The 27018-nt window shown below is 42.9% G+C and overlaps 1 protein-coding gene across 1 annotated transcript in view; it reads left to right on the forward strand.

Moving 5' to 3' along the window:
* Positions 1-18: 18 nt before the first annotated feature.
* The window catches only part of LOC139749643 (uncharacterized), an 80079-nt gene continuing 53079 nt past the window's right edge, over positions 19-27018 (forward strand). Inside the window, exons 1-2 of the mRNA XM_071663815.1 lie at positions 19-807; positions 22224-22367. Coding sequence (XP_071519916.1) covers positions 727-807; positions 22224-22367 — 225 coding nt within the window. The 5' untranslated portion in view covers positions 19-726. The remainder of the gene's footprint in view (positions 808-22223; positions 22368-27018) is intronic.

Consider the following 27018-nt stretch of genomic DNA (forward strand, 5'->3'; position numbering starts at 1 on the left):
GGGAGACAGCGACAAGGGAAAATAATAAAAAAAAAAAGTTGGCATACCTGGTATGTCATATGATTTAACTATGATAAATGTTATATGACATGGTAGGTCACATAACATATGTAAGGTATAAATAATAATATATAGTAGGCAGACCTGGTATGTCATATGATATAACTAAGGTATAATGTTACATAGTTGACATACCTGGTATATGATATGGTATAACTAAGGTATAATGTTATATAGTTGGCATACCTGATATGTCATATGATTTAACTATGATAAATGTTATATGTCTTGGTAGGCCACATAACATATGTAAGGTATAATAATATATAGTAGGCAGGCGTGGTATGTCATATGATATAACTTAGGTATAATGCATGACATGGTAGGTCACATATGTAAGGTATAATAATGTATAGTTGGCATACCTGGTATGTCATATGATTTAACTATGATAAATATTATATGACATGGTAGGTCACATAACTTATGTGAGTTATAATAATATATAGTTGGCAGACCTGGTATGTCATATGATATAACTAAAGTATAATGTTATATGACATGGTAGGTCACATAACATATGTAAGGTATAATAATATATAGTTGGCAGGTGTGATCTTAAGTATTGGGCGAGACAAGGTTGTCAAGTGCTGGTATAGTGAAGTGTTGCCCAACGGAACACGCACAGTAGCTGTACATGTAGCCAGTCCACTTGATGGTGACCGTATGACAGCCCTACTTAGAGCCTGGCGTTCACTGTATACCGTCACACTACCACTTCTCCTGGCCCTCATGGCTCCTCTCAAGGTAAGATCCCTTTACCAGGGTTCCCATTTATCATACTCCTCTCTGACTGTGACATACCTCTCCAGTATGCATCCATCCCACTAGCTTAATGCTGTGACATACCTCTCCAAGATACACCCAACCCACTGGCCCAGTAGTGTGACATACCTCTCCAGTATACACCCACCCCACTGGCCCAGTACTGTGATGAACCTTTCCAGTATACACCCACCTCACTGGCCCAGCACTGTGATGTACCTCTCCAGTATACACCCACCCCACTGGTCCAGTAGTGTCATGTACCTCTCCAGTATATACCCACCCCACTGGCCCAGTACTGTCGCATACCTCTCCAGTATATACCCACCCCACTGGCCCAGTATTGTGATGTACCTCTCCAGTATGTACCCACCCCACTGACCCAGTCTGTGACGTACCTCTTTGGTATACATCCAGCCCACAGGCCCAGTACTGTGACGTACCTCTCCAATACATACCCATTCCACTGGCTCAGTGTTGTGACATACCTATCCAGGATACAAATACCTCTCTAGCCTAGACTGGCGTCAAAGGGTGATGTACCTCAGCAGAGGATGTTTTTCTTGTTACCACACTTTTTGAGAATGTCAACATTGGTGTCTACTAATAGATCACATCATTTTTGACATTGTTGACATCCTCAAACTGTATGTACACAATAATAATACCATCTACTACTCCTACTACTACGAACAACTACAGTGTCCTATAACTACAGTCCATTGCTGACATCCACAAAATGTATAAACAATAATAATGACTTATAATTTGACTTCATTGCTGATCTCCTTTGAAAATGTATAAACAATGATAACTATAGTGTCCTATAACTAGACACCATTGTTGATCTTTGAATACATATAAATGATAATAACGCCTTCTACTGTAGGGTAGTATAACTAAACACCATTGTTGATCTCCTCTGAAAATGTTTGAACAATAACATTGCCTTTTACTCTAGTGTAATATAACTAGATACCATTATTGATCTCCTTTGAATATGTATAAACAGTAATAACACCTACTATAGTGTCTTGTAACTAGACACCATTGTTGATCTCCTTTGAAAATGTATAAGGTTAAAATATTGCCTTTTACTCTAGTGTTATATAACTAGATGCCATTATTGATCTCCTTTGAACATGTATGAACAATAATAACACCTTCCACTGTAGTGCCCTATAACTAGACACCACTGTTGACATCCTCAGAACATGTATAAACAATAATAATGGTCTCTACTACAGTGTACTATAACTAGACACCACTGTTGACATCCTCAGAACATGTATAAACAATAATAATGGTCTCTACAACAGTGTACTATAACTAGACGCCACTGTTGACATCCTAAGAAGATGTATAAACAATAATAATGGTCTCTACTACATTGTAACATAACTACACATCACTATTGATACCCTCAGAACATGTATTTATTATTTATTACACTTGATTGCAATTTCCTGCATCAGCAAGATAGCACCTGGAAACAGACAAAAAATGGCCCATCTGCTCATATACACATTTTTATTATTACTATTATTATTATTATTATTATTATTATTATTATTATTATTATTATTATTTGATTTGGTAAATAGAGAAGAGGTAGTAAAAGCTTTACGGAAGATGAAATCCGGCAAGGCAGCAGGTTTGGCTGGTATTGCAGTGGAATTTATTAAAAAAGGGGGTGACTGTATTGTTGACTGGTTGGTACGGTTATTTAATGTATGTATGATTCATGGTGAGGTGCCTGGGGATTGGCGGAAAGCTTGCATAGTGCCATTGTACAAAGGCAAAGGGGATAAGAGTGAGTGCTCAAATTACAGAGGTATAAGTTTGTTGAGTATTCCTGGTAAATTATATGGGAGGGTATTGATTGAGAGGATGAAGGCATGTACAGAGCATCAGATTGGGGAAGAGCAGTGTGGTTTCAGAAGTGGTAGAGGATGTGTGGATCAGGTGTTTGCTTTGAAGAATGTATGTGAGAAATACTTAGAAAAACAAATCGATTTGTATGTAGCATTTATGGATCTGGAGAAGGCATATGATAGAGTTAATAGAGAGGCTCTGTGGAAGGTTTTAAGAATATATGGTGTGGGAGGCGAGTTGTTAGAAGCAGTGAAAAGTTTTTATCGAGGATGTAAAGCATGTGTATGTTTAGGAAGAGAGGAAAGTGATTGGTTCTCAGTGAATGTGGGTTTGCGGCAGGGGTGTGTGATGTCTCCATGGTTGTTTAATTTGTTTATGGATGGGATTGTTAGGGAGGTGAATGCAAGAGTTTTGGAAAGAGGGGCAAGTATGCAGTCTGTTGTGGATGAGAGAGCTTGGGAAGTGAGTCAGTTGTTGTTCGCTGATGATACAGCGCTGGTGGCTGATTCATGTAAGAAACTGCAGAAGCTGGTGACTGAGTTTGGTAAAGTGTGTGAAAGAAGAAAGTTAAGAGTAAATGTGAATAAGAGCAAGGTTATTAGGTACAGTAGCATTGAGGGTCAAGTCAATTGGGAGGTAAGTTTGAATGGAGAAAAACTGGAGGAAGTAAAGTATTTTAGATATCTGGGAGTGGATCTGGCAGCGGATGGAACCATGGAAGCGGAAGTGAATCATAGGGTGGGGGAGGGGGCGAAGATTCTGGGTACCTTGAAGAATGTTTGGAAGTCGAGAACATTATCTCGGAAAGCAAAAATGGGTATGTTTGAAGGAATAGTGGTTCCAACAATGTTGTATGATTGCGAGGCGTGGGCTATGGATAGAGTTGTGCGCAGGAGGGTGGATGTGCTGGAAATGAGATGTTTGAGGACAATATGTGGTGTGAGGTGGTTTGATCGAGTAAGTAATGTAAGGGTAAGAGAGATGTATGGAAATAAAAAGAGTGTGGTTGAGAGAGCAGAAGAGGGTGTTTTGAAATGGTTTGGTCACATGGAGAGAATGAGTGAGGAAAGATTGACCAAGAGGATATATGTGTCAGAGGTGGAGGGAACGAGGAGAAGTGGGAGACCAAATTGGAGGTGGAAAGATGGAGTGAAAAAGATTTTGAGTGATCGGGGCCTGAACATGCAGGAGGGTGAAAGGCGTGCAAGGAATAGTGAATTGGAACGATGTGGTATACCGGGGTCGATGTGCTGTCAATGGATTGAACTAGGGCATGTGAAGCTTCTGGGGTAAACCATGGAAAGTTGTGTGGGGCGTGGATGTGGAAAGGGAGCTGTGGTTTTGGTGCATTACTACATGACAGCTAGAGACTGAGTGTGAACGAATGGGGCCTTTGGTGTTTTTTCCTAGTGCTACCTCGCACAGATGAAGGGGGAGGGGGTTGTTATTCCATGTGTGGCGAGGTGGCGATGGGAACAAATAAAGGCAGACAGTATGAATTATGTACATGTGTATATATGTATATGTCTGTGTGTGTATATATATGTGTACATTGAGATGTATAGGTATGTATATTTGCATGTGTGGACGTGTATGTATATACATGTGTATGTGGGCGGGTTGGGCCATTCTTTCGTCTGTTTCCTTGCGCTACCTCGCTAACGCGGGAGACAGTGACAAAGCAAAATAAAATATAAAATAAATTATTATTATTATTATTATTATTATTATTATTATTATTATTATTATTATTATTATTATTATTATAATACTATTATTATTATTATAATACTATGTCGCTGTCTCCCGCATAAACAAGGTAGCACAAGGAAACAGATGAAAGAATGGCCCAACCCACCCACATACACATGTATATACATAAACGCCTACACACGCACAAATACATACCTATACATTTCAATATATACATACATATATCAAAATATACATATATATACACATGTACATATTCATACAAGCTGCCTTCATCCATTCCTGCTGCCACCCTGCCACCCATGAAAAGGCAACCCCTTCGCAGCATGTGTGTTTGAGGTAGCACTAGGAAAGACCACAAAGGCCACATTCATTCACAGTCTCTAGCTATCATGTGTAATGCACCAAAACCGCAGCTTCCTTTCCACATCCAGGCCCAGCAAAGCTTTCCATGGTTTACCCCACATGCTTCACATGCCCTGGTTCAATCCATTGACAGCACGTCGACCCCAGTATACGACTTCATTCCAATTTACTCTCTTCCTTGCATGCCTTTTACCCTCCTGTATGTTCAGACCCCGATCGCACAAAATCTTTTTCATTCTCTTCCACATCCAATATGGTCTCCCACTTCTCCTTGTTCCCTCCACCCCTGACTCATATATCCTCTTTGTCAATCTTTCCTCACTCATTCTCTCCTTGTGACCACACCATTTCAGTACACCTTCTGCTCTCTCAACCACACTCTTTTTATTACCACACATCTCTCCTACCTTTCCATTACTTACTCGATCAAACCACCTCACACTGCATATAGTCCTGAAACATCTCATTTCCAGCACACACAACCCTATCTATAGCCCATGCCTTGCAGCCATATAATGTTGTTGGAACCACTATTCCTTCAAGCATACCCAGTTTTGCTCTCCGAGATAACGTTCTCGCCTTCCACACATTCTTCAATGCTCCCAGAACCTTCTCCCCCTCCCCCACCCTGTGACTCACTTCCACTTCCATGGTTCCATCTGCTACTAAATCCACTCCTAGTTATCTAAAACACTTCACTTCCTCTAGTTTTCCTCAATTCAAACTCACCTCCCAGTTGACTTGTCCCTCAACCGTACTGAACCTAATAACCTTGCTCTTATTCACATGTACTCTCAGCTTTCTTCTTTCACACACTTTACCAAACTCAGTCACCAATTTCTGCAGTTTCTCATCTGAATCAGCCACCAGCACTGTATTATCAGCGAACAACAACTGACTCACTTCCCAAGCCCTCTCATCCACAACAGACTGCATACTTGCACCTCTCTCCAAAATTCTTGCATTCATCTCCCTAACAACCCCATCCATAAACAAATTAAACAACCATCATGACATCATGCACCCCTGCCACAAACTGACATTCACTGAGAACCAATCACTTACCTCTCTTCCTACTCGTGCACATGCCTTACATCCTCAATAAAAACTTTTCACTGCTTTTAGCAACTTGCCTCCCACACCATATATTCTTAATACCTTCCACAGAGCATCTCTATCAACTCTATCATATGCCTTCTCCAGATCCATAAATGCTACATACGAATCCATATGTTTTTCTAAGTATTTCTCACATACATTCTTCAAAGCAAACTCCTGATCCACACATCCTTTACCGCTAATGAAACCACACTGCTCCTCCCCAATCTGATGCTCTGTACATGCCTTCACCCTCTCAATCAATACCCTCCCATATAATTTTCCAGGAATACTCAACAGACTTATACCTCTGTAATTTGAGCACTCACTTTTATCCCCTTTGCCTTTGTACAATGGCACTATGCAAGCATTCTGCCAATCCTCAGACACCTCACCATGAATCATACATACATTAGATAACCTTACCAACCAGTCAACAATACAGTCACCCCCTTTTTTAATAAATTCCACTGCAGTACCATCCAAACCCGCTGCCTTGCCGGCTTTCATCTTCCACAAAGCTTTTACTACCTCTTCTCTGTTTACGAAATCTCACTTCGCGCACCACCTCGACCAAAACATCCTATATCTGCCACTCTATCATCAAACAGAAAGAAACAGAAGGAGTTATGCACGCTCAGATTGGGATGTCTAAATGTGTGTGGATGCAACCAAGATGAGAAAAAAGGAGAGATAGATAGTATTTTTGAGGAAAAGAATCTGGATGTTCTGGCTCTGAGTGAAATGAAGCTCAAGGGTAAAGGGGAAGAGCGGTATGGGAATGTCTTGGGAGTAAAGTCAGGGGTTTATTGAAGGGACAAGAGCAAAGGAAGGAGTAGCACTACTCCTGAAGCAGGAGTTGTGGGAGTATGTGATAGAGTGTAAGAAAGTAAACTCTAGATTGATATGGGTAAAACTGAAAGTGGATGGAGAGAGATGGGTGATTATTGGTGCATATGCACCTGGTCATGAGATAAAAGATCATGGGAGCAAATGAGTGAATGTGTTAGCAGCTTTGATGCACGAGACTAGGCTGTACTGGTGGGTGATTTGAATGCAAAGATGAATAATGTGGCAGTTGAGGGTATAATTGGTGTACATGGGGTGTTCAGTGTTGTAAATAGAAATGGTGAAGACCTTGTAGATTTGTGTGCTGAAAAAGGACTGGTGACTGGGAATACCTGGTTTAAAAAGAGAGATATACATAAGTATACGTTTTTTAAGTAGGAGAGATGGCCAAAGAGCGTTATTGGATTGATTAATTGATAGGCACATGCAAGAGAGACTTTTAGATGTTAATGTGCTGAGAGGGGCAACAGGAAGGATGTCTGATCATTATCTTGTGGAGGCGAAGGTGAAGATATGGAGAGGTTTTCAGAAAAGAAGAGAATGTTCGGGTGAAGAGAGTGGTGAAAGTAAGTGAGCTTGGGAAGGAGACTTGTGTGAGGAAGTACCAGGAGAGACTGAGTGCAGAATGGAAAAAGGTGAGAGCAAAGGACGTAAGGGGAGTGGGGAAGGAATGGGATGTATTTAGGGAAGCGGTGATGGTTTGCGCAAAAGATGCTTGTGGCATGAGAAGCGTGGGAGGTGGACAGATTAGAAATAGTAGTGAGTGGTGGGATGAAGATGTAAGATTATTAGTGAATGAGAAGACGATTTTTGCAGGGAAATAGTGCAAATGGCTGGGAGATGTATAAAAGAAAGAGGCAGGAGGTCAAGAGAAAGGCGAGAAGTGAAAAAGAGGGCAAACGAGAGTTGGCGTGAGAGTATCATTAAATTTTAGGGATAATAAAAAGATGTTTTAGAAGGAGGTAAATAAAGTGCATAAGACAAGAGAACAAATGGGAACATTGGTGAAGGGGCTAATGGGGAGGTAATAACAAGTAGTGGTGACGTCAGAAGGTGTAGTGAGTATTTTGAAGGTTTGTTGAATGTGTTAGATGATAGAATGGCAGATATAGGGTGTTTTGGTCGAGGTGGTGTGCAAAGTGAGAGGGTCAGGGAAAATTATTTGGTAAACAAAGAAGAGGTTATTAATTTTATTTTTTTTATGATACTATGTCGCTGTCTCCCACGTTATCGAGGTAGCACAAGGAAACAGATAATAGAATAGCCCAACCCACCCACATGCATGTGTATACATACACGTCCACACACGCACATATATATACCTCTACATCTCAACGTATACATATATATATATATATATATATATATATATATATATATATATATATATATATATATACACACACACACAGACATATACATATATACACATGTACATAATTCTTTTCCTAGCACTACCTCATGCACATGCAGGGGGTTGTTATTTCATGTGTGGCAGGGTGGCGACGGGAATGAATAAGAGCAGACAGTATGAAATATGTACATGTGTATATATGTATATGACTGTGTGTGTGTGTATAAATTTGTATACGTTGAGATGTATAGGTATGTATTTCTGCGTGGTGGACGTGTATGTATATACATGTGTAAGTGGGTGGGTTGGGCCATTCTTTCGTCTGTTTCCTTGCGCTACCTTGCTAACGCGGGAGACAGCGACAAAGTATAATAAGTAAATATACATAATTTATACTGACTGCCCTTATTCATTCCAGTCGCCACCCCACCACACATGAAATGACACCCCCCCATGGAATACATGGGGTGTTCAGTGTTGTAAATGGAAATGGTAAAGACGTTGTAGATTTGTGTGCTGAAAAAGGACTGGTGACTGGGAATACCTGGTTTAAAGAGAGATCTTTCTTTCTTTTTAAACTATTCGCCATTTCCTGCGTTAGCGAGGTAGCGTTAAGAACAGAGGACTGGGCCTTTTTTGGAATATCCTCACCTGGCCCCCTCTGTTCCTTCTTTTGGAAAATTAAAAAAAAACGAGAGGGGAGGATTTCCAGCCCCCCGCTCCCTCCCCTTTTAGTCGCCTTCTACGACACGCAGGAATACGTGGGAAGTATTCTTAATCCCCTATCCCCAGGGATAACAGAGAGATATACATAAGTATATGTTTGTAAGTAGGAGAGATGGCCAGAGAGCATTACTGGATTAAGTGTTAATTGATAGGCACATGCAAGAGAGACTTTTAGATGTTAATGAGCTGAGAGGGGCAACAGGAGGGATGTCTGATCATTATCTTGTGGAGGCAAAGGTGAAGATATGTAGAGGTTTTCAGAAAAGAAGAGAGAATGTTGGGGTGAAGAGAGTGGTGAGAGTAAGTGAGCATGGGAAGGAGACTTGTGTGAGGAAGTACCAGGAGAGACTGAGTGCTGAATGGAAAAAGGTGAGAGCAAAGGACGTAAGGGGAGTGGGGAAGGAATAGGATGTATTTAGGGAAGCAGTGATGGCTTGCGCACAAGATGCTTGTGGCATGAGAAGCGTGGGAGGTGGGCAGATTAGAAAGGATAGTGAGTGGTGGGATGAAGAAGTAGAATTATTAGTGAATGAGAAGACGATTTTTGCAGGGAAATAGTGCAAATGAGTGGGAGATGTATAAAAGAAAGAGGCAGGAGGTCAAGAGAAAGGTGAGAGGTGAAAAAGAGGGCAAATGAGAGTTGGTGTGAGAGAGTATCATTAAATTATAGGGATAATATAAAGATGTTTTGGAAAGAGGTAAATAAAGTGCATAAGACAAGGGAACAAATGGGAACATCGGTGAAGGGGGCTAATGGGGAAGTAATAACAAGTAGTGGGGATGTCAGAAGATGGAGTGAGTATTTAGAAGGTTTGTTGAATGTGTTAGATGATAGAGTGGCAGATATAGGGTGTTTTGGTTGAGGTGGTGTTCAAAGTGAGAGGGTCAGGAAAAATTATTTGGTAAACAAAGAAGAGGTTATTAATTTTATTCTTTTATCATACTTTGTCGCTGTCTCCCGCGTTAGCGAGGTAGCACAAGGAAACAGACGAAAGAATTGCCCAACCCACCCACATACACATGTGTATACATGCACATTCACACACACACATATATATACCTATACATCTCAACGTATACATATATATACACACACAGACATATACATATATACACATGTACATAATTCTTTTCCTAGTGCTACCTCATGCATATGCGGGAAGAGGGGGTTGTTATTTCATGTGTGGCGGGTTGGCGACAGGAATGAATAAGGGCAGACAGTATGAAGTATGTACATGTGTATATACGTATATGTCTGTGTGTGTGTATATATATGTATACGTTAAGATGTATAGGTATGTATTTGTGCATGTGTGGACATGTATTTGTATACATGTATGTGGGTGCATTAGGCCATTTTTTCATCTGTTTCCTTGCGCTACCTTGCTAATGCGGGAGACAGCAACAAAGTATAATAAATAAATATACATAATTCATACTGACTGCCCTTATTCAATCCAGTTGCCATGTGCACGAGGTAGCACTAGGAGAAGAACACAAAGGCCACATTTGTTCACACTTAGTCTCTAGCTGTCATGTTTAATGCACCGAAACCACAGCTCCCTTTCCACATCCAGGCCCCACAAAACTTTCCATGGTTTACCCCAGACGCTTCACATGCCCTGGTTCAATCCATTGACAGCACGTCGACCCCGGTATACCACATCATTCCAGTTCACTCTATTCCTTGCACGCCTTTCACCCTCCTGCATGTTCAGGCCCCGATCACTCAAAATCTTTTTCTTTCCATCTTTCCACCTTCAATTTGGTCTCCCACTTCTCCTTGTTCCCTCCACCTCTGACACATATGTTTTCTTTGTCAATCTTTCCTCACTCATTCTCTCCACGTGAACAAACCATTTCAAAACACCCTCTTCTGCTCTCTCAAACACACTCTTTTTATTACCACATATCTCTCTTACCCTTTCATTACTTACTCAATCAAACCCCCTCACACCACATATTGTCCTCAAACATCTCATTTCCATCACATCCACCCTCCTACTCACAACTCTATCTATAGCCCATGCTTTGCAACCATATAACATTGTTGGAACTACTATTCCTTCAAAAACATACCCATTTTTGCTTTCCGAGATAACGTTCTCACCTCCCAGATATCTAAAACACTTAACTTCCTCCAGTCTTTCTCCATTCAAACTTACCTCCCAATTGACTTGTTCCTCAACCCTACTGTACCTAATAATCTTGCTCTTATTCACATTTACTCTCAGCTTTCTTCTTTCACACACTTTACCAAACTCAGTCACCAGCTTCTGCAGTTTCTCACCTGAATCAGCCACCAGCGCTGTATCATCAGCAAACAACAACTGACTTACTTCCCAAGCTCTTTCATCCACAACAGACTGCATACTTGCCTCTCTTTCCAAAACTCTTGCATTCACCTCCCTAACAACCCCATCCATAAACAAATTAAACAAATTAAACAACCGACATTCACTGAGAACCAATTGCTTTCCTCTCTTCCTACTCGTACACATGCCTTACATCCTCGATAAAAACTTTTCACTGCTTCTAACAATTTACCTCCCACATCATATATTCTTAATACCTTCCACAGAGCATCTCTATCAACTCTATCATATGCCCTCTCCAGATTCATAAATGCTACATACAATTCCATATGCTTATCTAAGTATTTCTCACATATATTGTTCAAAGCAAACACCTGATCCACACATCCTCCACCACTTCTGAAACCACACTGCTCTTCCCCAATCTGATGCTCTGTACATGCCTTCACCCTCTCAGTTAATACCCCCCCATATAATTTTCCTGGAATACCCAACAAACTTATACCTCTATGATTTGAGCACTCACTTTTATCCCCTTTGCCTTAGTACAATGGCACTATGCAAGCATTCCGCCAGTCCTCAGGCACCTCACCATGACTCATACATACATTGAATAACCTTACCAACCAGTCAACAATACAGTCACCCCCTTTTTTAATAAATTCCACTGCAATACCATCCAAACCTGCTGCCTTGCCAGCCTTCATCTTCCGCAAAAGCTTTTACTACCTCTCCTCTGTTTACGAAATCATTCTCCCTAACCCCCTCACTTTGCACATCACCTCAACCAAAACACCCTAAATCTGCTACTCTGTTATGAAACACATTCAACAAACCTTCAAAATACTCATTCCATCTCCTCACATCACCACTACTTGTTATGACTACCCTATTAACCCCCTTCACTGATGTTCCCATTTGTTTCCTTGTCTTAGGCACTTTATTTACCTCCTTCCAAAACATCTTTTTATTCCCCCTAAAATTTAAATACTCTCTCACCACAACTCTCATTTGCCCTCTTTTTTACCTCTTGCAGCTTTCTCTTGACCTCCTGCCTCTTTCTTTTACACATCTCCCAGTCATTTGCATTAGTTCCCTGCAAAAATCTTACTTCTTCATTCCACCACTCACTACCCTTTCTAATCTGCCCACCTCCCACGCTTCTCATGCCATAAGCATCTTTTGCGCAAGCCATCACTGCTTCCCTAAATACATCCCATTCCTCCCCCACTCCCCTTACCTCCTTTGTTGTCACCTTTTTCCATTCTGTACTCAGTCTCTCCTGGTACTTCCTCACACGTCTCCTTCCCAAGCTCATTTACTGTCACCACTCTCTTCACCCCAGCATTCTCTTCTTTTTTGAAAACCTCTACAAATCTTCACCTTCGCCTCCACAAGATAATGATCAGACATCCCTCCAGTTGCACCTCTCAGCACATCAACATCCAAAAGTCTCTGTTTCACGCGCCTATCAATTAATACGTAATCCAATAATGCTCTCTGGCCATCTCTCCTACTTACATACGTATACTTATGTATATCTCTTTTTAAACCAGGTATTCCCAATCTGCAGTCCTTTTTCAGCACATAAACCTATAAGCTCTTCACCATTTCCATTTACAACACTGAACACTCCATTTACACCAATTATTCCCTCAACTGCCACATTATGAACCTTTGCATTCCAATCACCCATCAGTATAACCCAGTCTCGTGCATCAAAACTATTAACACCATCACTCATCTGCTCCCAAAACACTTGCCTCTCATGATCTTTCTTCTCATGCCCAGGTGCATATGCACCAATAATCACCCATCTCTCTCCATCAACTTTCAGTTTTACCCATATCAATCTAGAGTTTACTTTCTCACACTCTATCACATACTTCCACCACTCCTGTTTCAGGAGTAGTGCTACTCCTTCCCTTGCTCTTGTCCTCTCACTAACCCCTGACTTTCCTCCCAAGACATTCCCAATCCACTCTTCCCCTTTACCCTTGAGCTTCATTGCACTCAGAGCCAAAACATCCAGGTTCCTTTCCTCAGTCATACTACCTGTCTCTCCTTTTTTCTCATCTTGGTTACATCTACACACATTTAGACACCCCAATATGAGCCTTCAAGGAGGATGAGCACTCCCCATGTGACTCCTTTTTTCCCTTTTAGAAAGTTGAAATTCAAGGAGGGAAGGGTTTCTAGGCCCTGCTCCAGTCTCCCTTAGCTGCCTTCTACAACATGAGGAATGCGTGGGAAGTATTCTGTCTCCCCTATCCCCAGGGATATATATATATATATATATATATATATATATATATATATATATATATATATATATATATATATTTTTTTTTTTTTTTTTTTTTTTTTTTATACTTTGTCGCTGTCTCCCGCGTTTGCGAGGTAGCGGAAGGAAACAGACGAAAGAAATGGCCCAACCCACCCCATACACATTGTACATACACACGTCCACACACACAAATATACATACCTACACAGCTTTCCATGGTTTACCCCGGACGCTTCACATGCCTTAATTCAATTCTCTGACAGCACGTCAACCCCTGTATACCACATCGCTCCAATTCACTCTATTCCTTGCCCTCCTTTCACCCTCCTGCATGTTCAGGCCCCGATCACACAAAATCTTTTTCACTCCATCTTTCCACCTCCAATTTGGTCTCCCTCTTCTCCTCGTTCCCTCCACCTCCGACACATATATCCTCTTGGTCAATCTTTCCTCACTCATTCTCTCCATGTGCCCAAACCATTTTAAAACACCCTCTTCTGCTCTCTCAACCACGCTCTTTTTATTTCCACACATCTCTCTTACCCTTACGTTACTTACTCGATCAAACCACCTCACACCACACATTGTCCTCAAACATCTCATTTCCAGCACATCCATCCTCCTGCGCACAACTCTATCCATAGCCCACGCCTCGCAACCATACAACATTGTTGGAACTACTATTCCTTCAAACATACCCATTTTTGCTTTCCGGGATAATGTTCTCGACTTCCACACATTTTTCAAGGCTCCCAAAATTTTCGCCCCCTCCCCCACCCTATGATCCACTTCCGCTTCCATGGTTCCATCCGCTGACAGATCCACTCCCAGATATCTAAAACACTTCACTTCCTCCAGTTTTTCACCATTCAAACTCACCTCCCAATTGACTTGACCCTCAACCCTACTGTACCTAATAACCTTGCTCTTATTCACATTTACTCTTAACTTTCTTCTTCCACACACTTTACCAAACTCCGTCACCAGCTTCTGCAGTTTCTCACATGAATCCGCCACCAGCGCTGTATCATCAGCGAACAACAACTGACTCACTTCCCAAGCTCTCTCATCCCCAACAGACTTCATACTTGCCCCTCTTTCCAAGACTCTTGCATTTACCTCCCTAACAACCCCATCCATAAACAAATTAAACAACCATGGAGACATCACACACCCCTGCCGCAAACCTACATTCACTGAGAACCAATCACTTTCCTCTCTTCCTACACGTACACATGCCTTACATCCTCGATAAAAACTTTTCACTGCTTCTAACAACTTGCCTCCCACACCATATATTCTTAATACCTTCCACAGAGCATCTCTATCAACTCTATCATATGCCTTCTCCAGATCCATAAATGCTACATACAAATCCATTTGCTTTTCTAAGTATTTCTCACATACATTCTTCAAAGCAAACACCTGATCCACACATCCTCTACCACTTCTGAAACCACACTGCTCTTCCCCAATCTGATGCTCTGTACATGCCTTCACCCTTTCAATCAATACCCTCCCATATAATTTACCAGGAATACTCAACAAACTTATACCTCTGTAATTTGAGCACTCACTCTTATCCCCTTTGCCTTTGTACAATGGCACTATGCACGCATTCCGCCAATCCTCAGGCACCTCACCATGAGTCATACATACATTAAATAACCTTACCAACCAGTCAACAATACAGTCACCCCCTTTTTTAATAAATTCCACTGCAATACCATCCAAACCTGCTGCCTTGCCGGCTTTCATCTTCCGCAAAGCTTTTACTACCTCTTCTCTGTTTACCAAATCATTTTCCCTAACCCTCTCACTTTGCACACCACCTCGACCCAAACACCCTATATCTGCTACTCTGTCATCAGACACATTCAACAAACCTTCAAAATACTCATTCCATCTCCTTCTCACATCACCACTACTTGTTATCACCTCCCCATTTACGCCCTTCACTGAAGTTCCGATTTGCTCCCTTGTCTTACGCACCCTATTTACCTCCTTCCAGAACATCTTTTTATTCTCCCTAAAATTTACTGATAGTCTCTCACCCCAACTCTCATTTGCCCTTTTTTTCACCTCTTGCACCTTTCTCTTGACCTCCTGTCTCTTTCTTTTATACTTCTCCCACTCAATTGCATTTTTTCCCTGCAAAAATCGTCCAAATGCCTCTCTCTTCTCTTTCACTAATACTCTTACTTCTTCATCCCACCACTCACTACCCTTTCTAAACAGCCCACCTCCCACTCTTCTCATATATATATATATATATTGTTAGGGAGGTGAATGCAAGAGTTTTGGAAAGAGGGGCAAGTATGAAGTCTGTTGGGGATGAGAGAGCTTGGGAAGTGAGTCAGTTGTTGTTCGCTGATGATACAGCGCTGGTGGCTGATTCATGTGAGAAACTGCAGAAGCTGGTGACTGAGTTTGGTAAAGTGTGTGAAAGAAGAAAGTTAAGAGTAAATGTGAATAAGAGCAAGGTAATTAGGTACAGTAGGGTTGAGGGTCAAGTCAATTGGGAGGTAAGTTTGAATGGAGAAAAACTGGAGGAAGTAAAGTGTTTTAGATATCTGGGAGTGGATCTGGCAGCGGATGGAACCATGGAAGCGGAAGTGGATCATAGGGTGGGGGAGGGGGCGAAAATCCTGGAAGCCTTGAAGAATGTGTGGAAGTCGAGAACATTATCTCGGAGAGCAAAAATGGGTATGTTTGAAGGAATAGTGGTTCCAACAATGTTGTATGGTTGCGAGGCGTGGGCTATGGATAGAGTTGTGCGCAGGAGGATGGATGTGCTGGAAATGAGATGTTTGAGGACAATGTGTGGTGTGAGGTGGTTTGATCGAGTAAGTAATGTAAGGGTAAGAGAGATGTGTGGAAATAAAAAGAGCGTGGTTGAGAGAGCAGAAGAGGGTGTTTTGAAATGGTTTGGGCACATGGAGAGAATGAGTGAGGAAAGATTGACCAAGAGGATATATGTGTCGGAGGTGGAGGGAACGAGGAGAAGTGGGAGACCAAATTGGAGGTGGAAAGATGGAGTGAAAAAGATTTCGTGTGATCGGGGCCTGAACATGCAGGAGGGTGAAAGGAGGGCAAGGAATAGAGTGAATTGGATCGATGTGGTATACGGGGGTTGACGTGCTGTCAGTGGATTGAATCAGGGCATGTGAAGCGTCTGGGGTAAACCATGGAAAGTTGTGTGGGGCCTGGATGTGGAAAGGGAGCTGTGGTTTCGGGCATTATTGCATGACAGCTAGAGACTGAGTGTGAACGAATGGGGCTTTTGTTGTCTTTTCCTAGCACTACCTCGCACACATGAGGGGGGAGGGGGATGGTATTCCATGTGTGGCGAGGTGGCGATGGGAATGAATAAAAGCAGACAGTGTGAATTGTGTGCATGGGTATATATGTATGTGTCTGTGTGTGTATATATATGTGTACATTGAGATTTATAGGTATGTATATTTGTGTGTGTGGACGTGTATGTATATACATGTGTATGGGGGTGGGTTGGGCCATTTCTTTCATCTGTTTCCTTGCGCTACCTCACAAACGCAGGAGACAGCGACAAAACAAAATGAATAAATAAAATAAAATATTTCTTTTTTCTTTCAAACTATTCGCCATTTCCCGCATTAGCGAGGTAGCGTTAAGAACAGAGGACTGGGCCTTGGAGGGAATATCCTCACCTGGCCCCTTTCTCTGTTCCTTGTTTTGGAAAATTAAAAAAAAAACAAGAGGGGAAGATTTCCAGCCCCCCTGGTCCCTCCCCTTTTAGTCGCCTTCTACGACACGCAGGGAATACGTGGGAAGTATTCTTTCTCCCCTATCCCCAGGGATAATATATATATATATATATATATATATATATATATATATATATATATATATATATATATATATATATATATATATTTATATATATATATATATATATATATTTTTTTTTTTTTTGCTTTGTCGCTGTCTCCCGCGTTTGCGAGGTAGCGCAAGGAAACAGACGAAAGAAATGGCCCAACCCACCCCCATACACATGTATATACATACGTCCACACGCAAATATACATACCTACACAGCTTTCCATGGTTTACCCCAGATGCTTCACATGCCCCGATTCAATCCACTGACAGCACGTCAACCCCGGTATACCACATCGCTCCAATTCACTCTATTCCTTGCCCTCCTTTCACCCTCCTGCATGTTCAGTCCCCGATCACACAAAATCTTTTTCACTCCATCTTTCCACCTCCAATTTGGTCTCCCTCTTCTCCTCGTTCCCTCCACCTCCGACACATATATCCTCTTGGTCAATCTTTCCTCACTCATTCTCTCCATGTGCCCAAACCATTTCAAAACACCCTCTTCTGCTCTCTCAACCACGCTCTTTTTATTTCCACACATCTCTCTTACCCTTACGTTACTTACTCGATCAAACCACCTCACACCACACATTGTCCTCAAACATCTCATTTCCAGCACATCCATCCTCCTGCACACAACTCTATCCATAGCCCACGCCTCGCAACCATACAACATTGTTGGAACCACTATTCCTTCAAACATACCCATTTTTGCTTTCCGAGATAATGTTCTCGAATTCCACACTTTCTTCAAGGCTCCCAGAATTTTCGCCCCCTCCCCCACCCTATGATCCACTTCCGCTTCCATGGTTCCATCCGCTGCCAGATCCACTCCCAGATATCTAAAACACTTCACTTCCTCCAGTTTTTCTCCATTCAAACTCACCTCCCAATTGACTTGACCCTCAACCCTACCGTACCTAATAACCTTGCTCTTATTCACATTTACTCTTAACTTTCTTCTTTCACACACTTTACCAAACTCAGTCACCAGCTTCTGCAGTTTCTCACATGAATCAGCCACCAGCGCTGTATCATCAGCGAACAACAACTGACTCACTTCCCAAGCTCTCTCATCCCCAACAGACTTCATACTTGCCCCTCTTTCCAAAACTCTTGCATTTACCTCCCTAACAACCCCATCCATAAACAAATTAAACAACCATGGAGACATCACACACCCCTGCCGCAAACCTACATTCACTGAGAACCAATCACTTTCCTCTCTTTCTACACGTACACATGCCTTACATCCTCAATAAAAATTTTCACTGCTTCTAACAACTTGCCTCCCACACCATATATTCTTAATACCTTCCACAGAGCATCTCTATCAAATGTCTTCTCCAGATCCATAAATGCTATATACAAATCCATTTGTTTTTCTAAGTATTTCTCGCATACATTCTTCAAAGCAAACACCTGATCCACACATCCTCTACCACTTCTGAAACCACACTGCTCTTCCCCAATCTGATACTCTGTACATGCCTTCACCCTCTCAATCAATACCCTCCCATATAATTTACCAGGAATACTCAACAAACTTATACCTCTGTAATTTGAGCACTCACTCTTATCCCCTTTGCCTTTGTACAATGGCACTATGCAAGCATTCCGCCAATCCTCAGGCACCTCACCATGAATCATACATACATTAAATAACCTTACCAACCAGTCAACAATACAGTCACCCCCTTTTTTAATAAATTCCACTGCAATACCAACCAAACCTGCTGCTTTGCCGGCTTTCATCTTCCGTAAAGCTTTTACTACCAAATCATTTTCCCTAACCCTCTCACTTTGCACACCACCTCGACCAAGACACCCCACATCTGCCACTCTATCATCAAACACATTCAACAAACCTTCAAAATACTCACTCCATCTCCTTCTCACATCACCACTACTTGTTATAACCTCCCCATTAACCCCCTTCACTGAAGTTCCCATTTGCTCCCTTGTCTTACGCACTTTATTTACCTCCTTCCAAAACATCTTTTTATTTTCCCTGAAATTTAATGATACTCTCTCACCCCAACTCTCATTTGCCCTCTTTTTCACCTCTTGCACCTTTCTCTTGACCTCCTGCCTCTTTCTTTTATACCTCTCCCACTCATTTGCATTTTTTCCCTGCAAAAATCGTTCAAATGCCTCTCTCTTCTCTTTCACTAATAATCTTACTTCTTCATCCCACCACTCACTACCCTTTCTAAATCAACCCACCTCCCACTCTTCTCATGCCGCAAGCATCTTTTGCGCAAGCCACCACTGCTTCCCTAAATACATCCCATTCCTCCCCCACTCCCCTTACCTCCTTTGTTCTCACCTTTTTCCATTCTGTACTCAGTCTCTCCTGGTACTTCCTCACACAAGTCTCCTTCCCAAGCTCACTTACTCTCACCACTCTCTTCACCCCAACATTCTCTCTTCTTTTCTGAAAACCCCCACAAATCTTCACCTTCGCTTCCACAAGATAATGATCAGACATCCCTCCAGTTGCACCTCTCAGCACATTAACATCCAAAAGTCTCTCTTTCGTGCGTCTATCAATTAACACGTAATCCAATAATGCTCTCTGGCCATCTCTCCTACTTACATACGTATACTTATGTATATATATCTTGCAGGTATTCCCAATCACCAGTCCTTTTTCAGCACATAAATCTACAAGCTCTTCACCATTTCCATTTACAACACTGAACACTCCATGTTTACCAATTATTCCCTCAACTGCCACATTACTCACCTTTGCATTCAAAGCACCCATCACTATAACCCAGTCTTGTGCATCAAAACCACTAACACACTCATTCAGCTGCTCCCAAAACACTTGCCTCTCATAATCTTTCTTCTCATGCCCAGGTGCATATGCACCAATAATCACCCATCTCTCTCCATCAACTTTCAGTTTTACCCTTATCAATCTAGAATTTACTTTCTTACACTCTATCACATACTCCCACAACTCCTGATTCAGGAGTAGTGCTACTCCTTCCCTTGCTCTTGTCCTCTCACTAACCCCTGAGTTTACTCCCAAGATATTCCCAAACCACTCTTCCCCTTTACCCTTTAGCTTCGTTTCACTCAGAGCCAAAACATCCAGGTTCCTTTCCTCAAACATACTACCTATCTCTCCTTTTTTCTCATGTTGGTTACATCCACACACATTTAGACACCCCAATCTGAACCTTCGAGGAGGATGAGCACTCCTCGCGAGACTCCTTCTTCTGTTTCCCCTTTTAGAAAGTTAAAATACAAGGAGGGGAGGGTTTCTGGCCCCCCCACTCCCGTCCCCTTTAGTTGCCTTCTACGACACGTTAAGAATGCGTGGGAAGTATTCTTAATCCCCTATCCCTAGGGATATATATATATATATATATATATATATATATATATATATATATATATATATATATATATATGTGCATATATATATGTGCATATATATATATATATATATATATATATATATATATATATATATATATATATATATATATATATATATATATATTTTCTTTTTCTTTCAAACTATTCGCCATTTCCCGCATTAGCGAGGTAGCGTTAAGAACAGAGGAGTGGGCCTTTGATGGAATACCCTCACCTGGCCCAATTCTCTGTTCCTTCTTTTGGAAAATTAAAAAAAATAAATGAGAGGGGAGGATTTCCAGCCCCCCGCTCCCTCCCCTTTTAGTCGCCTTCTACGACATGCAGGGAATACGTGGGAAGTATTCTTTCTCCCCTAACCCCAGGGAACATATATATATATATATATATATATATATATATATATATATATATATATATATATATATATATATATATATATATATTATCCCTGGGGATAGGGGAGAAAGAATACTTCCCACGTATTCCCTGCGTGTCGTAGAAGGCGACTAAAAGGGAAGGGAGCGGGGGGCTGGAAATCCTCCCCTCTTGTTTTTTTTTTTTTTTTTAATTTTCCAAAAGAAGGAACAGAGGAGAGGTCCAGGTGAGGATATTCCCTCAAAGGCGCAGTCCTCTGTTCTTAACGCTACCTCGCTATCGCGGGAAATAGCGAATAGTATGAAAAAAAAAAAAGAAATATATATATATATATATATATATATATATATATATATATATATATATATATATATATATATATATATATATATTTTTTTTTTGTTTTTTTCATACTATTCGCCATTTCTTGCGATAGTGAGGTAGCGTTAAGAACAGAGGACTGGGCCTTTGAGAGGAATATCCTCACCTGGCCCCCTTCTCTGTACCTTCTTTTGGAAAATTAAAAAAAAAATCGAGAGGGGAGGATTTCCAGCTACCTGCTCCCTTCCCTTTTAGTCGCCTTCTGTGACACGCAGGGAATACGTGGGAAGTATTCTTTCTCCCCTATCCCCAGGGATAATATATATATATATATATATATATATATATATATATATATATATATATATATATATATATATATATATATATATATGCACATATACACACCTATACATTTCAATGCATATATACATATACATACACAGACATATACATATATATATATTCATACTTGCTGCCTTCATCCATTCCCTTCGCTACCCCGCTACACATGAAATAGCATGAGGTAGCTCTGGGAAAAGACAAACAAAAAAAGCCAAATTCATTCACACTCAGTCTCTAGCTGTCATGTATAATGCACCGAAACCACAGCTCCCTTTCCACATCCAGGCCTCACAAAACTTTCCATGGTTTACTCCATACACTGCACATGCCCTGGTTCAATCCATAGACATGTAATGTTCTGTCCTTCCACACATTCTTCATGTATAAACTATAACAATGCCCTCTTCTACAATGTAACATAACTAGACACCACTGTTGACATCCTCAGAACATGTATAAACAATAATAATGCCCTCTACTACAGTGTACTGTAACAAGCCATCACTGTTTCCCTCCTCAGGACCATAACATTCGAGAGGATGTGTTGTCGACCTTCAGAGATACTGTCCTGCCATATGCTGACCTTCCAGGCCTCATCGATTCTCAGCCAAGAGCCTTCATCGACCATCACTGGAAGCTAAAGCAGATGATGCTCCTACTGGCGGTAATTATTCTTTATTGACCTACACCATGTTCAATATGATCCTGTGGACTGACCTAACTAATGAGGCAGGTCATTATGCACAACCTCAGTTAACAGTAGGCAGGTCAGTACACAGGACAACAACCAACATGAGGCAGATCAGTACACAGACAACAACCAACATGAGGAAGGTCAGTGCACAGGACCACAACCAACATCAGGCAGGTGAACAAACAGGACCACAACCAACATGTGGAAGGTCATTCCACAGGACGACAACCAACATGAAGCAGGTCAGTACATAGGACCACAACCAACATGAGGCAGGTCAGGACACAGGACCACATCCAACATGTGGCAGGTCAGTTCACATGACCACAACCAACATGAGGTAGGTCAGTACACAGGGCCACAACCAACATGAGGCAGGCCAATACACAAAACCACAACCAACATGAGGCAGGACAGTACACAGGACCACAACCAACATGAGGCAGGTCAGTACACAGGACCATAACTAAGATGAGGTGGATCAGTACACAGGGCCACAACCAACATGAGGCAGGTTAATACACAGGACCACAACCAACATGAGGCAGGCTAATACACAGGACCACAACTAACATGAGGCAGGTCAGTACACAGGACCACACCCAACATGAGGCGGGTCAGTACACAGGGCCACAACCAGCAAGAGGGTGGTCAGTACACAGGACCACAACCAACATGAGGCAGATCAGTACACAGGACCACAACCAACATGAGGCAGGAGAGTACCCTGGACCACAACCAACATGAAGCAGGTCAATACACAGGACCACAACCAACATGAGGCAGGTCATTAAGTAGGACCACAACCAACATGAGGCAGGTCATTACACAGGACCACAATCAACATGAGGGAGGACAGTACACAGGACCACAACCAACATGAGGCAGCTCAGTACACAGGGCCATAACCAACATGAGGCATGTCATTACATAGGACCACAACCAACATGAGGCAGGTCAGTACACAGGACCACAACCAACATGAGGCAGGTCAGTACACAGGACCATAACTAAGATGAGGCGGGTCAGTACACAGGGCCACAACCAACATGAGGCAGGACAGTACACAGGACCATAACCAACATGAGGCAGGTCAGTACACAGGACCATAACTAAGATGAGGTGGGTCAGTACACAGGGCCACAACCAACATGAGGCAGGTCAATACACAGGACCACAACCAACATGAGGCAGGCCAGTACACAGGACCACAACTAACATGAGGCAGGTCAGTACACAGGACCACACCCAACATGAGGCGGGTCAGTACACAGGGCCACAACCAACAAGAGGGAGGTCAGTACACAGGACCACAACCAACATGAGGCAGATCAGTACACAGGACCACAACCAACATGAGGCAGGAGAGTACACAGGACCACAACCAACATGAGGCAGGTCAGTACACAGGACCACAACCAACATGAGGCAGGTCATTAAGTAGGACCACAACCAACATGAGGCAGGTCATTACATAGGACCACAATCAACATGAGGGAGGACAGTACACACGACCACAACCAACATGAGGCAGGTCATTAAGCAGGACCACAACCAACATGAGGCAGGTCATTACACAGGACCACAACCAACATGAGGCAGGTCAGTACACCAGGACCACAACCAACATGAGGCAGGTCAGTACACAGGACCACAACCAACATGAGGCAGGCCATTAAAAAGGACCACAACCAACATGAGGCAGGACAGTACCCTGAACCACAACCAACATGAGGCAGGTCAGCACACAGGACCACAACCAACATGAGGCAGGTCTGTACACAGGACCACAACCGTGAGGCAGGTCATTATGCAGGACCACAACCAACACGAGGTAGGACAGTACACAGGAACACAACCAACATGAGGCAGGTCAGTACACAGGATCAAAACCAACATGAGGCAGGTCATTATGCAGGACCACAACCAACATGAGGCAGGACAGTACACAGGACCAAAACCAACATGAAGCAGGTAAGTACACAGGACCACAACCAACATGAGGCAGGTCAGTACACAGGACCACAACCAACATGAGGCAGGTCAGTACACAGGACCACAACCAACGTGAGGCAGGACAGTACACAGGACCACAACCAACATGAGGCAGGTCAGTACACAGGACCATAACTAACATGAGGCAGGTCAGTACACAGGACCACAACCAACATGAGGCAGGTCAGTACACAGGACCACAACCAACATGAGGCAGGTCAGTACACAGGACCACAACCAACATGAGGCAGGTCAGTACACAGGACCACAACCAACATGAGGCAGGTCAGTACACAGGACCACAACCAACATGAGGCAGGACAGTACACAGGACCACAACCAACATGAGGCAGGTCAGTACACAGGACCACAACCAACATGAGGCAGGTCAGTACACAGGACCACAACCAACATGAGGCAGGACAGTACACAGGACCACAACCAACATGAGGCAGGTCAGTACACAGGACCACAACCAACATGAGGCAGGTCAGTACACAGGACCACAACCAACATGAGGCAGGTCATTACACAGGACCACAACCAACATGAGGCAGGTCAGTACACAGGACCACAACCAACATGAGGCAGGTCAGTACACAGGACCACAACCAACATGAGGGAGGAGAGTACACAGCACCACAGCCAACATGAGGAAGGTCAATACACAGGACCACAACCAACATGAGGCAGGCCATTACGCTGGACCACAACCAACATGAGGTAGGAAAGTACACAGGACCACAACCAACATGAGGTAGGACAGTACATAGGACCACAACCAACATGAGGTAGGACAGTACACAGGACCACAACTAACATGAGGCAGGTCATTATGCAGGACCACAACCAACATGAGGCAGGTTAGTACACAGAACCACAACCAACATTAGGTAGGACAGTACACAGGAACACAACCAACATGAGGCTGGAGAGTACACAGCACCACAGCCAACATGAGGAAGGTCAATACACAGGACCACAACCAACATGAGGCAGGTCATTACGCTGGACCACAACCAACATGACGTAGGAAAGTACACAGGACCACAACCAACATGAGGTAGGACAGTACACAGGACCACAACCAACATGAGGTAGGACAGTACACAGGACCACAACTAACATGAGGCAGGTCATTATGCAGGACCACAACCAACATGAGGCAGGTTAGTACACAGGACCACAACGAACATGAGGTAGGACAGTACACAGGACCACAACCAGCATGAGGTTGGACAGTACACAGGACCACAACCAACATGAGGCAGGAGAGTACACAGCACCACAGCCAACATGAGGCAGGTCATTATGCAGGACCACAACCAACATGAGGTAGGTCATTAAGCAGGACCACAACCAACATGAGGCATGTCATTACATAGGACCACAACCAACATGAGGCAGGTCAATACACAGGACCACAACCAACATGAGGCAGGCCAATACACAGGACCACAACTAACATGAGGCAGGTCAGTACACAGGACCACACCCAACATGAGACGGGTCAGTACACAGGGCCACAACCAGCAAGAGGGAGGTCAGTACACAGGACCACAACCAACATGAGGCAGATCAGTACACAGGACCACAACCAACATGAGGCAGGAGAGTACCCTGGACCACAACCAGCAAGAGGGAGGTCAGTACACAGGACCACAACCAACATGAGGCAGATCAGTACACAGGACCACAACCAACAATAGGCAGGTCATTACATAGGACCACAATCAACATGATGGAGGACAGTACACACGACCACAACCAACATGAGGCAGGTCATTAAGCAGGACCACAACCAACATGAGGCATGTCATTACATAGGACCACAACCAACATGAGGCAGGTCAGTACACAGGACCACAACCAACATGAGGCAGGTCAGTACACAGGACCACAACCAACATGAGGCAGGCCATTAAAAAGGACCACAACCAACATGAGGCAGGACAGTACCCTGGACCACAACCAACATGAGGCAGGTCAGATCACAGGACCACAACCAACATGAGGCAGGTCTGTACACAGGACCACAACCAACGTGAGGCAGGTCATTATGCAGGACCACAACCAACACGAGGTAGGACAGTACACAGGAACACAACCAACATGAGGCAGGTCAGTACACAGGACCAAAACCAACATGAGGCAGGTCATTACGCAGGACCACAACCAACATGAGGCAGGACAGTACACAGGACCAAAACCAACATGAAGCAGGTAAGTACACAGGACCACAACCAACATGAGACAGGTCAGTACACAGGACCACAACCAACATGAGGCAGGTCAGTACACAGGACCACAACCAACATGAGGCAGGACAGTACACAGGGCCACAACCAACATGAGGCAGGTCAGTACACAGGACCATAACTAACATGGGGCGGGTCAGTACACAGGACCACAACCAACATGAAGCAGGTCAATACACAGGACCACAACCAACATGAGGCAGGTCAGTACACAGGACAACAACCAAGATGAGGCAGGACAGTACACAGGACTACAACCAACATGAGGCAAGACAGTACACAGGACCACAACCAACATGAAGCAGGTCAGTACACAGGACCACAACCAACATGAGGCAGGTCATTACATAGGACCACAACCAACATGA

This window comes from Panulirus ornatus, chromosome 7 (assembly GCF_036320965.1).
Source record: "Panulirus ornatus isolate Po-2019 chromosome 7, ASM3632096v1, whole genome shotgun sequence".
NCBI classification, from domain to species: Eukaryota; Metazoa; Arthropoda; class Malacostraca; order Decapoda; family Palinuridae; genus Panulirus; species Panulirus ornatus.